The sequence below is a fragment of the Bombyx mori genome, chromosome 19, assembly GCF_030269925.1.
Source record: "Bombyx mori chromosome 19, ASM3026992v2".
In the NCBI taxonomy this organism is placed as follows: Eukaryota; Metazoa; Arthropoda; class Insecta; order Lepidoptera; family Bombycidae; genus Bombyx; species Bombyx mori.
The window spans coordinates 8,084,427-8,098,173 of NC_085125.1; the positions used below are offsets into that span (position 1 = coordinate 8,084,427).

Below are 13,747 nucleotides of genomic sequence, written 5' to 3' on the forward strand. Positions count from 1 at the left end.
ACAATGCCAGCTTTCAAATTCCGCAAGCAGGTACCAATGTTTACAATAAAACACGTAATTAGCAGGATTTCATAATTTCCACGAATGAATAATAAATATCGTGTAATAAAAATAAAGCTTGCAAAATTATGAATTTCCATAATTATTTTGTGCTGATACATGTTATGAGTTCGCAGGGATAACCACTGCTATTCTGTCCCTTTCTGACATCAATTAGTCATACCTTGTAGCTTGAGAAAGACTTTGACCTTATATTTTAATTGGTATACTGGCTCTGTTAATCACTTAAACACCATATGGACTAAAAATCGTTTTCAGTAGGTAGTGATTGTATTTAGAAAGTTTTAAAACGATTCATCTGCTTCAAATGCTTACCATAAGACCAAACCAAAACGAATTCAAGTCAACCGAACTTAATTGCAATCTAATGATTTCACAGTTTCATTGCATAATAAATACAAAACGATTGAGCGATATTAAAGATTATATGATAGTATTGGGTAATGTGAAATCTTACATCACTGTAAGTTAACTGCGCTGCGCAACCGCACCTGGTCTTGATGTCTGACCCAATAACCCACATATCACAGCCATACAAAGCATTGTACTTCAATAAAATCTCTTTGGTTTTAAGATATATATGGAATTGCTGAGATATGTCGATGGCTTGACAACTCAGTGATGAGTCTTGAGTGAACTAACAACCTGATCGAATTTGCTGTTTTGTTCATTTTAATGCAACGGTGCCATGAACATAAATGCGAAAATTTTATCTTTCACTTCATTTTTTGAATATGTAATTCAAGTAAGATGCACGTGTCCAGCCCCTATTTTATGACGTTTCCGGGTCTATCTGACATTCATTTTTGTATTAATGAATATCATGACAAACCTAACTTAAATATTAATGTTCCTAAACTCCAATCCTAAAATATTATTATCTTTAAAAGAAAAAACTATAAAATATTTAAAGTAGATATTTAATGTATACAATATCAGTCAATATCTTTGTCCGTTCAACAATAAATAAAAAGTATTATAAACTCCAGTTTCCTTCCACTTTTATAGCTTACGTACTCAAAGAATTTTGTTTATCACAATTAATTAGAGCAACATATTTGCTTAAACTTATCTATGAATAACAAAAACAGTTGTGAAATAGAGAGCATCGTAAAACATGTAAGAAGTGAACAATATAAATGAAACAGTTACTAAGCCTATGCATCCCCACATAAGTGTGGCCTAAACCAAAATAACTTATTAATAAATATTTAGCTTCCTAGAAGGAATTTGTCGAAATCAGCACGGTGTTTTCCCGAAGGATCATGTTTCTTCACAAGTTTTTCCCATTCTGTGGAATGTTTCTGCTGTATAACTTTAATCACTTTCCTGACGTTGGCCTTCTGTTTTTCTGTGCACTTCCCGCAGTTGGTTGCAATGGTGTCGGGTAAGGCTTCTGAAATATGTAAAAACCGTTTAAATATGATTTATAAACAAAGATACTTGGGTTTTGAAACCTGTTCCTGTTGTTTTTAAAAATCATTTAAATTTATTTATTTCTTCGTCGGCACTAAGACTAAATTCTATAGTCATAAATTCATGGCAATACATTAAAAATTGTATTTAGATATGTGCAAAAATTACCAAATAGGAAAACATTAAAAACCGGCCTTTTAAAGCGATTTTAAAACTCTTGCAAAGGTAAAATTGGGGTATGCAAAAGTTTGCAATTTAGCTGTAATTAAAAGTTGTCTTAGAGTTAATAACAAGTAAACACACAAACGTCCTGCTGACGAAACACAAATGCAGTATGGCGGTGTTGATGTAACATTTCAAGATATCCTTGTTTGTATAACCGTGACCCTCTTTCACAAATATATTTTCTGCGGTTTTTTGTTTGTGCTTATAAGTTTGTTCCATCGCGGCATTGTATAAAATTAAAACTTTTATATAAACATAAATAAATACCTTCTTAACAACAAATGCTAAGATCTGCCTTGGCTATTTTTCAGTGCTTGCTCATAAAAGGAGGAACATACAAACAAAATATTAGTCACGAGTAAGTCTATGTACAACCAATTATTGTTTATATTTAGGAACATTTTTGATACGGATCATCTTTGATACTATGGTTGCGATAGATTCCAGAAGCACCGAGCTAGCATTAATTATCTGGTTTTTGAACAATTGTATAATATTTACGTTAGTTTGTGGATTTACTCACTTTTGAAGTCGGAGGCTTCAGGCGTACACCGGCCTTTGTCTAGGAAACAATTTATATAGGCCTTTAACAATCTATCGCTTGTGACGATTGGCTCTACGTCAAAGTTTTCGTATTTTGAGAGATCAGCGGCAAGACAGGCGGCCAACAGACAGGACAAAACTATTAAACTCTTCATGATGACAAATTACTTCTGAAATCAATAACGAAATTGCTCAAACACCGATCAATCTTTCAACGTATACGACAAAACAAGGAATGAAGACACAATGTGAATATCAGACTAAGAAATCTCGTTAACACATCGCCTCCAGGGACATTGGACCAATGTGAAATGTGAAGTGAATTTTAATCACACTATTAGGTATTACCAGTTTGAATAATTAATTTTAATGTTTCATTAGTCATCAAATATTAATTAAAATTTCAGTGTGTCTTAAAAACATCGATATGTTAGATTATGAACAACTTTCTTGGCAATGAGATGCTTTAACTATAAATATTTTATAAATCATCCAATCTCACTGAAACATCACTAGAAATAGTATACACACAATTCACTTCTGATCTAACACTTGATGCAATACGAATGCAGTTCAATCACCCACCTTTTACTCTGTATACTATACTTAGGGAACTAGCTGTGACCGAAAGCGACAGTGGTTTATATTGACGTCGATATACCACTACCAACCTTTGTTGGTACATGGGTCAGTTACAAAACATTTAACTTTCGACTTTTTCGTGGACATAATAAGAATCGTATTGGAAAAATATTGATCCGGCCAGACTGCATCGTTAGCAAAGCATTTCTTACAGGTCATAAGCAAAGCATGTTGTAGATTGCTGAACGTTAACGCGAAAATTGAGCAACAACGGAATTGCCATTATTAGCTCGTTAAGGAAAAAGTGAAATTATTTTGAAAGCTTAAAAACGCCATGACTAATGGCATATGGCTTAATATTTTCACCAAGAGATAAAAAATCAGGTCGAATATGGAACACAATATTTTTTAGATTAATTTGTGATTGATTGTGATGATCGCCTTTTTAAACAATGCCTCTTCCGTGCTCAAGAAACATATATAACCAAAGTCGATTCTAAGTTCGGGTTTCAGAATGTATTTTTACATAGACAGTTTTAAAAAACTCTATCTTCGATTCACTCACAACTAATTTCCAAACATATATTATTAATAAAACTTATATCAGTGGTTCAGGAAACCATTGAAAAAGGTTTGTAAATATATTTTTAAACAAATAATATTTATTATTATGTTTATAATTTACGGTGCTCTTTTAAAATAAATTTTTCATTAATACTTTAAAAAAGATAATAATATACTAAAATTATCATTCGATAATATTTTCGAAAATAACATGAGTATTTGAAAATTTAAAAAATCATTCTATTTTTCTCGATTCATTGATCGTAACATGAATAAGCAAGGAAATTACTTGACAAAGGAGTTCGTCAACGTTTAATTGTTTTTCGAATACAATAAATCATGCACTGAATTCATAAGTATTTACCTCTTACCTACATCATGTTACATGGATACATCATTTTCACATTATTGTGAAGTAAAATTTATTATTTCAAGAGAACTGCTTTTATATTTTGATCGACAATGTTAAAAATATTTCGGCAAAAAGATCTAATATTTTAATGTTGGTCTGTCAGTGAGAAGTTACGACTATTCAACTTCTATTCCGGTTCGTAATATTTCATGTAATTCCTACTTCCCTATCTATTTATTTCATCTATTAAAAACCTGGTCACGCTCCACTGTGACAGCGCTAATTGTATGAAAAACACCCATCTTTTCAAACTACACTTTTCGTTGAATATCCATGGTAAAAAGTAAACATTGTCACAACACAAAAAGTGTCCAGTTAAAATCAAATGGCATAAATTCGTGAAGTACTTTCAGAGATTTGCGAGCACAAACACACGGAACCTATTTTTTATATTCTATATTATCCTTCTTCCTATATCACCTATATTCCATATCACACTTTTAATTTTACTACAAGTAAAATTTACAGATTACCAATTTCATTCGAGGAATTTAAAACTAAAAAATAATTTAGATTAATAACATAGATTTTATTTGCTAAGCATAGATAATAATATTTTAAGCTGAGTGTGTTTGAGTTATGTTTAATAATACGGTTCCAGAACAATGCTTACCTTAATTTAAAGATTGTTCTTGATGATCATGCGTTAGTGATTACTTTTTCAAAGGCGTCATAATATTTGCTTTCAGGATCAAATTTTCTTCTGAGCTCCATGAGCGTCTCAGGGAAGTATCTTCTAAAAGCATTAAACGTCTTCCTGGCGAATCGCTTTTGCGTCGGAGTACATTTGGCGCAGGCTGTAGTAATCACTTCAGGCATGACTTCTAAAATTGAATAGTAATTATGTAATCATTAATGTGTTGCTAAGATTATTTCGTGACACTTAAGCAATTGTTTTGTTTTACAATGGAAAAGATACCCGAGGTGTTTATTTTAGTAATGTAGCTGATTTGAGATTTGATAAAATCTTTCTACGCAGATAAGCAAAATTCCAAATTCTTTCCTAGTTCAAACACCAAAGTAATTTATAAGGAAAAACTTTTTAATACTTGACCAATATTTAAACATAAAACCTATTTTGTCGAGGGTTTAAAAAACATACTGATAACTTCAAATTACTTGGAGGGACTGTGTGAAAGAGGATATGCGGGAGAAGGATGTGAGTGCAGAGATGACGAATGGAAAAAGAATGGGAAAATAAGACATGCTGTGCCGAGCCGACATATGAGATAAGGACAAGATGAAGAAGGTTAGTTACAAAAGTTTTTTCGCTGTCTTATATGACTGTGGCCATATGGTATCAACCTTAAAAGAAAATAATTCCCTTCAAATACATATACTGTAAAATAATTAAAGCATTGATTTTATAAATAAAAACTTTTTATTTTCTTTTTGAAACACGGTTTTTAATTGTATTTTACTTGTGAACACATTTTACAGGATGGAAACATAAAATAACATTTTTTAGAAGTAGGTCATTGACCTCGTCGAAAATTATACCATCCGAAAAATCAGAAATATGGCGATGTGCGATAGTTGTTACCAATCTAAGCGACTGATAGCTTGCGATTTCCATGCAAAGAGAATAATAATCCAATACTTTTTCGCCTACCCCTTCCACCCATCCATAAATCCCAGAAATCGACACCATATTACGCTTACTGTCTTGGAATTCTAATTAAAAGCTCGCTTATGTATCATGTTTTGAACTATAGATCTATTGCCCTGATTCATTTCAATAAAATTAAATCGGATAACTCATTCCATACTCTACAGAGCTTATACAGAAATTGTAAAATGGCTGCTGCTAACTATAATGTTAGTACGCAGTAGTTAGCCTAGAATCTGATTAGTTCAAGGGCTACGCCAGCATTCGTAACATTCTATGTAGGTATTTACCTGGAAGCTGGAAACAGACAAAATCGTAAACTTATACTATAGATTTTTTTTATTTTTCTTATTTCCTGGTGATTTATATGATCTCTACTGTATGCCTAGTCATTTATTTTACATAGAGGTTAGTTAGTTTTATTCATTTCGGTCTATATTATGAGCTATTGAACGTTAAACGATTATATGCAAGAACTTTCGTCTTACAATTTCTTAATTGATGTTGAAAGCATTTTTTTTTTTCCTATCTATGCTGATAGCCTTCAGAGGCTATTTCAGCTTCGCCCTAACATGTAGGTGAGCATACGGGGCTCAAACCGGAGTGTTGCTAACACTGACCCCAACAAGAGCAGTGCTTCGCAGAATCTATCACCGCATCGGAAACGCGACCCACTGAGAAAATCCGGCGAGAAACTCAATGGACAAAAACTATTAAGCTATGTTAACCAAGATTAAAGCTTCACAAAAAAACAGACCTTTGTTTTGCAAATTTTACAAATGGAAGAATTTTACAAAAAAAAAGGTCTTTTCCTATGAAGTTGCCATTTTACAACGCAGCATTTGAAATACCATTTTGGTATGACTGGCAATAAATACTAAATTCAAATTATCTTTATTAAAAAAACATAAAATTATATTTTCAAATTCAATCACTTGCTTAATGATTAGTGTTTGTGTTTTCACTATATTTGTATCTTTTTCATCAATATGAACATGGTAAAAATATGAGTAACAAGAGAATACGAATTCCATTGCGGTAGCAATGCCGCACAAACGACTCACAACCTCAAGACGTGTACAGGGTAAATACTACAAATGAATGCATAGCTCGTTATTGGTTTGAACTCTTCCGACATGGACATTTTAATCAAACAATGAACCCCGAGGTCGCCACAAAACTATTGTCAACAACAACGAATTATAGACGATAATGGAAGGAAAACGAAACTGAATCTATAGCTGAGCTTCCTGTTTTCAACGTGACCATTACAACAATATTGGTCTATTTGCGTCAAATTGGTAAGGTAAAAAACTTGATATGTGGGTATATTTAAATCAATGTGGGTGCTGCACAAACTGAATGATCGCCTGCTCGATTAACGCGTTAAGCTATGCCTTGCGTTTCTTAACAGCCACAGAAACGAAGGGATTTTAAATCGCATTGTCCCTTCGAAGAAAAAAATTTGCAATTGTAAGTGGTCTTCATGTCGCTTAGATCCTGGTTCTGCTCTTAGGCAGTGCCTCAAACGAAAACTTACCCATAGAAAAAACATTGTCACTGTTTGGCCGTCTAGTATCGGTATAAATCATAACAGCATTGTAACCAAATGGAACCAGTATTAAATTTACTGCGGATGTGCACTTTAAAAAACTGGATACAATAATGAAGAAGCTCACGAATCTCCGGTTAGCCTTGCTTAATCACTTCGCCTTTTCGCATTAAAAGTGTACATTTTCCAAAAACATTCGAAATTGAGTTAATATGCAGAATCTTTTAGTATCACCAGTATTTTTCTAATAAATACTGTCAAAAGAGCGTAGTTTAGTTTTTTTTTTTAGTTCTTTAAAAGACAAAAAATGTAACTGGTACAAAATAAAAAATTAATGTTGCAAAAATTATTAATATTAAAAATATCACATGTTAAACCTTTAAAACATTCTCCTGTAAAATTAGTAAGTTTTGAGATTATACAGTTTTAATGCGAGAAGACGACTTGTTTCCGTCGCTTCTACACGCAACGCTCGACCTCACACGGCACAACAAATGGTCTCAAAGCTACAAGAGCTAGGTTGGACAACTTCTTGGAAAATTTTCAATACCCGAGAGGCAGTACAAAATGCCTCTGAAGAGTTTGTTAAGTACACCGGAATTCTTCAAGAAGGATATTGAAATCACCAATGCTGCGCTAGCAGAGAGGCATGGGTACCTACATATTTAGTTTTGTAGAAGAAAATTTTATCCAAAAAAGGAGTTTAGCTTTTTGTATATTAACGGCAAGTAATGACTTAATACTTATAATAAAATGTTAGGAGATAACTAGTTATTTTTTGGTTCATTGCCGACTTTTGTTCTGCTGTGTTTTTGATTTTACCGATTTCGAATAAGCGATTATCCTCCTACTTAGAAAAACATACGGAAAAGACCATCATCGTAGAGCTTACGTGAAAAAACTTCGTAGGTACTAATTTAAGTAGTTGTTTTGAATTGTGTTTAGCATTTTGTATGTTTTATATGGTATAATTAAGGCTGTTGTTCTATTTAATGAATCAGTTGACATCAAAAATCTCGTATAATAAATAGCCCGCAATTGTTTTCTTAACATTTTTAGCATGCAATCAATATGAAGATATGTAATGTTATATGTATATGTTATGTATCATTAAAATAAAAAAATCATGTGGTACAAAAATAAGTAGTTGACAGAATAAAAGAAACTCGACAGCAATTTAAATCTTGTTTTATCAAAGAAATATTATAAATATCTAGTCCTAAAATTATTTCTTTCCGCGGTTAGTCTACATGATACATATCTAATTTTGTAATTAAAACACAGAAAAGACAATATGAAGAGAGAGTACATAGAGTAATTTAATTTGAGACATAAAACTTTATGCAGTGTATATTGCAGGAAAAAACATTTAAATACTTACGTTTAAACAGTCTTCCTATAGGCGTACAAGGTCCTTTACCCAAAAAACAATCCAAATATTTTTTCAATAGCCTCGGGTTCTGTACCAAATGATCGATATCATAATAATCGTACCGCGAATCGTAATATTTCTGATTCAGGGCATACGGTAAAAATATTAAACATAAGAATAACACAGATTTACTAATCGTACACTTTGAATAAAAGTTCTCGATCATGATCGTAATGTGTTCACCCATCAATTGATCTCATAATAGACGTAAAGCAAATGGCGTTATCTGTTTAAATGCTGGGATTTAAAACATTCGCATTGTTTGACCTTCAATAATATTTACAAGGAAGACGATTCACAAAAAAATCAAGTGCTTTTTTAATGTCCGGAACGTTCCATTACACACATACATATTTGAAATTAACATAACTGTCGGGTAATTAAGTTACCTGCAATTACTATTATTTTAATTCTAAGTTGCATCATACGTGACTTGCCAAGCGTGACGATTTAATCTCCTTCTTATACATATTTGCGGTACTCTAAAAAACTTACTAACATCATTTGGGTTTAATTATAGCCAATCATAGATTTTTTTTCGTCGAAAAAACAAAAAAAAACTTATTTAAGGCAAAGCGGAAAGCTATTTATTATAAATGTAATGTTTGTAAACTTTTCGTTGGCATCGTATGAAAATTTTAGATTTTCTAAAGCAGCGGAAATAATTGTGCTATGCGTCTTACTAGTGTATTTAATGTAATAATATTACTGACGGCAATCGCAGCGAAAACAGGACTGCATCGGAAACTTAGCTACCTATACGAGTTAATGCATACATATATGTGTGTTTCAGTAGGAACACTTACTTATATGGAAAAATACTTCCTTCATGTGAGTGTCGTCAGTGCATAGAAAAACTAAAGTACTGGAAACGACGGAAATAATAAAGTGACAATAAAATCGCCATATTATACGGTAAAGGTTTTCCCGAAATTATTGGTAGCGTGATTCAAATTGTTGGTAGAATTTGTTTTCTCTTCGCCGATAGATGTCATTACATTACTTACACTCAAGTCATGTAGAAATTATGCTAATTCCTAGCTGTGTCCGACCGGCGATTAGCTTGCAAGTTCTAGTGCTACACAAAATATACAATGAGGTAAAATCAAAGAAACCTAAACAATTCTATGTTCAATACAGATCTGAAGCTGTGTCAAATCTTTGCTTGCTTGATGCTTTTTTAAACATAACAGTAAATTGTGGCTGGTATCAGATCATAAAGGATTAATAAAATAAAAAAGTGGAGAAATCTTAGTTCGAGTTTGACTCACACATACCACCAAACATTACCAACACGGCGACTTTGCGATATAATGATTAGCCGGCGTATAATTAAAACCTTTGTAAATTTGAGCACTGGTTCGTCTAGATTTATTTATTTAGACGGTTTTAAAATATTAAGAAAGGTCACTTTTTTGTTCCTTATTAAGTATATTTACTAAATCGTTTATTTCTTGGAGTAAGCCCATGAGAGAGTTAAAGACTCGCTTTTGTCCAGCAGTGGACGATTGTGGGCTGATAAATATCAAAGCATAAATCTATTTTAAGTCTATATAATAACAATATATATGTATAATAATATGTTTACCTATAAGATGGATGTTTGCAAACTGCATGTTAACAATGTTTTGAGAGTGTTGGGTTGTTATTATAGTCATCATTTGATGTACTTGAGGAAAAACTATATTTAGATACAGTGTACTAAACAATTATACAAACACTGTTTAAAGGTTGAAATCGAAAAAGTTTTTAAGATTAGTCAGATATTAAATAGAAAATCGTGAGTTCCATTGTAACACAAAAGAGCTTAATACATTTTTTCAATTTCTTAAATTTACTTCATTAATGAGAAATGTTGACCTTCTACCAAAACTATTCCAACCCAAAAAATAAAAATGAAAACGTAACAAAAATAACTAGAAGGGCCTAATTTACTATTAAATAATAAATAAGAACCTTTAAATGAATAATACGTTTTAAAAAACAATAATATTAATTACTTTATTGTTTTTTAAATAAAACAGAAACGAAGGAGAATCCATAAAATTGAAAAATATATTTATTACATAATCTGATTCTATGTAGTATTTTGATTACCAAAATAAAAACGACAATAAGCACAGAAACAAATTTAATTAAGGTACAAATTATTCATATCGGCGAGCAAATTCAAAACAGCGGGGAAGATTAAAAATTGATTTCCTTAAGAATTAGCGACGGCGGATAACAGAGCATCGAAATGCTTTCCTTGGGGATCGTATTTAGTTTTGAAGGCTTCGTATTCTTGAGGTAGCTTGTCCTTGACGACTTCAAGGAAACGTTTGAATAGATGTTTCTGGGCTGGAGTACATTTGCCACATGCTTCTGCCACAGCTTCAGGAATGTCCTCTGAAGTAAGATTAAATATATTAAACATATAATAAAACCGAACAACACAACGTGCCATAGGACAGTATATATAATATTGTCCATATTCTATTATGAAATTATCTCTCTCAGCCATCATTAATGCTATTTTTTAATGATGGATTTAATTAACTACATTAATTTGAATATACGTAAAATAAGAATGTATCTATTTTAGGTTAAATTGGTAGCAAATATGTGTTTGACTACTAATATCCAAACAATACATGTGGTGTTAAAATCTAAGAGTAGTGTTTTAACTGTTAATTCTAATGGGCTACGAGCTGTACTCACTTTTGAAATCCCCGGAAACAGCGTCGCAAGGGGATGTTTCTAAGAAGCATCCAATAAAGGCCTTCAGAGAATCAATATTTCCCACCAAAGCTTCAATATCCAGATCGTCATTTTCCGAGCTGTATGTCTCTTTACAGTAGACAGCAGCGAACAGTGCAAAACACAGCACGTAGAAACCCTTCATCTTGAATTATAGTCTCCAATCTGTGTACGAAATTAAAAGATTTGACTTTAAGAACCCGTCCGGGCGACCTTAAAACATAGTTTGTGAGGCTTGTGTATAACGACTACTGACTTTTGAAGTCGTCGTGGCTCATCGGATAAGACGTCCGGTGCATTCGTGTTGAGCGATCCACCGGTGTTCGAATCTCAGGCGGGTACCAATTTTTCTAATGAAATACGTACTCAACAAATGTTCACGATTGGCTTCCACGGTGAAGGAATAACATCGTGTTATAAAAATCAAACCCGCCAAATTATAATTTGCGTAATTACTGGTGGTAGGACCTCTCGTGATTCCGCACGGGTAGGTACCAACCACCACCCTGCCTATTTCTGCCGTGAAGCAGTAATGCGTTTCGGTTTGAAGGGTGGGGCAGCCGTTGTAACTATACTTGAGACCTTAGAACTTATATCTCAAGGTGGGTGGCGCATTTACGGTGTAGATGTCTATTGGCTCCAGTAACCACTTAACACCAGGTGGGCTGTGAGCTCGTCCACCCATCTAAGCATAAAATAAAATAAATAAAAAACATATCTGTGTTTATAAGAGCATAATATCCAATCAACTTCGGTTTAAAAACTGAAATAAGAACTGTAACTTTTTTTGTTTGTTTCATTTGCAATTTTTATTCGCGTTGATCGACATGCGTCGTCCGATAATCATTTTTATCGGGTGGGCTGAGAGTCTGAGAGCATAAAGACATCTACTTTAAAAAAAAACAACATGAACGTGACATGAAAATTAAGTATTCTCAATAATGCATAAAGCAATCAGCGAATCACAAAAAACTGCTGTACTGTGAACTGGCATCTGTTTATTTGACGTTCATGCTGACAGTTCTTCATTTAAAATACTGTTTATCAGATAGGTAGCACTTTGAAGTTGGGAATCCCAAGCTCGCGGTAATTCAATCTAAATATTGACAAAGAACTTGTTAACCGTCTAAATGTAATTCTACAGAAAATTTGTCACGTAATTTTTTAACTGAGTTCAAACGTTTGGAACGCAGTTATTTGTTATTAAAATTTTTATTTTACAGAATAAATGTGGACTATTATTTAACTTAAGAGAAGTAAAAGTTTGCAGCTAAGCTACTTGAATTTCGGTTTACCAAAGTAGCGAATACAGAGGAAAGTAAAAAATAAATTTATTAGCTACAATAAATACAAAAAACCAGAAAGTTGTGCAATACAAGGATAAATTTAAATAAAGTACAAAGTATTAGTCAAGACGCGATGTACTTATATTGTATTGTACTAAAACCTTTGAGTAAAAACGAATATATGATGCGATTAAAATCTAGAAGAAGTAACAGAAAATCGCAATTCCAAGCCCAATGAAGCAAACATAGGTTACTTGCAACGTAATCGATTATACAACTCTGGGCCAACTGACCACAACTAATTTTATCTGTAAATAAAACATTTCGCAATTACTTAAACAAACCATGACTAAATGTCTTGAATGTCAAGCTAGATTTGAATTAAAGTAGGAAGATCGGGCTACCAATAACAGTTCCGTGTTGCAAAAAACACTAGAACTATCGAGACGATTCTAGAACTATCGATATTGAATATAAGACATATGCAGGGCAACTCTTCAATTTTTTTGTGTTCACGAATTTAAAATAGCAAAAGCGATTTAAAGCAAAGAAGATTTAAATAAAGGATAAATGCTATATACGTGGATTGAAATGAATCTTTTATGTTTACCGCCAGATTTATAGGGTACGTAGATATGATAAAATAAAGACACTGACGTTTTTAATAATAGTCAAACAGGAAACGCAGATGATGCTATATCGGTGTACCGTATATTGACAACAGGGAAGAACTTCCACCGAGCACTCCTTAAAATGACGATCCGAATATTGTCAGTCAGTTTTATTGCCTAGCTATCTGGCAGTGACCTCGAGAGGATATCCTGGCTTCTCCGTGGACGTATCTTCACTGATGAACGAGCTCACGGGAGTCAGCCTGGGAGAGTTGCCAACGTCTGCCCTAGCAAGAACAGTGCTTTGTTAAATCTACAACCAGGTCACCTCTGAGAAGATCCCGCGAGGAACTCAGTGCGGTTGTTGCAAAAATTGTATATTTATGCAAGCTTATGTTGTAAATATGTTTAGTGCGATTCCGGTTTTTGCCGGATTTCTTCCATTCCATGCTATCATGTAAATTCCATAGACTACGGTAAATATAATACTTGTCATTATATGGACCATGAGCTCTCATCCACCTACTAAATCTAAACAAAAATATATGAAGTAATAACAAAAAAGAAAACTATTAATAAAATACCCGTATATCATTTATCTAATCTAATTCAAGAGTCTTCTGTTTTTAGTCATTAATAACAAAAAGTTTATGAATTTTAACACACCGTAATTACCAAAAAAATTATACATTTAATTGAAAATCACGTACACACAC

At 32.8% G+C, this 13,747-nt stretch overlaps 3 protein-coding genes across 8 annotated transcripts; all 3 read right to left on the reverse strand.

Annotated features, from left to right (window-relative positions):
• Positions 1–964: 964 nt before the first annotated feature.
• Positions 965–4,626, reverse strand: CSP6 (chemosensory protein 6). Of its 5 annotated transcripts, none has more exons than XM_062673817.1 (3): positions 4,416–4,626; positions 2,225–2,411; positions 965–1,456 (listed from the first exon to the last, which is right to left on the reverse strand). In XM_062673817.1, the coding sequence occupies exons 2-3, from the start codon at positions 2,397–2,399 to the stop codon at positions 1,272–1,274; spliced, it is 360 nt and encodes a 119-aa protein (XP_062529801.1). In that variant the 5' UTR covers positions 2,400–2,411; positions 4,416–4,626; the 3' UTR covers positions 965–1,271.
• CSP15 (chemosensory protein 15) lies at positions 4,313–10,245 on the reverse strand. Of its 2 annotated transcripts, none has more exons than XM_062673836.1 (2): positions 8,345–10,245; positions 4,313–4,626 (listed from the first exon to the last, which is right to left on the reverse strand). In XM_062673836.1, the coding sequence occupies exons 1-2, from the start codon at positions 8,580–8,582 to the stop codon at positions 4,442–4,444; spliced, it is 423 nt and encodes a 140-aa protein (XP_062529820.1). In that variant the 5' UTR covers positions 8,583–10,245; the 3' UTR covers positions 4,313–4,441.
• A 353-nt stretch (positions 10,246–10,598) lies between these two features.
• CSP7 (chemosensory protein 7) lies at positions 10,599–11,279 on the reverse strand. The gene is made up of 2 exons (NM_001043603.1): positions 11,096–11,279; positions 10,599–10,783 (listed from the first exon to the last, which is right to left on the reverse strand). Exons 1-2 carry the CDS (start codon positions 11,277–11,279, stop codon positions 10,599–10,601), a joined length of 369 nt encoding a protein of 122 aa, NP_001037068.1.
• Between the last annotated feature and the right edge of the window lie 2,468 nt (positions 11,280–13,747).

Coding starts and splice junctions, on each gene's coding strand:
- CSP15 (XM_062673836.1), bottom strand. CDS start 8,582: ATGGGTGAACACATTACGATCATGATCGAGAACTTTTATTCAAAGTGT. Junction 4,627..8,344: donor TATAGGAAGACTGTTTAAAC/GTAAGTATTTAA, acceptor ATTCAATTTTAG/AAGTCATGCCTGAAGTGATT.
- CSP6 (XM_062673817.1), bottom strand. CDS start 2,399: ATGAAGAGTTTAATAGTTTTGTCCTGTCTGTTGGCCGCCTGTCTTGCC. Junction 1,457..2,224: donor TGAAGCCTCCGACTTCAAAA/GTGAGTAAATCC, acceptor TACATATTTCAG/AAGCCTTACCCGACACCATT.
- CSP7 (NM_001043603.1), bottom strand. CDS start 11,279: ATGAAGGGTTTCTACGTGCTGTGTTTTGCACTGTTCGCTGCTGTCTAC. Junction 10,784..11,095: donor TGTTTCCGGGGATTTCAAAA/GTGAGTACAGCT, acceptor ATCTTACTTCAG/AGGACATTCCTGAAGCTGTG.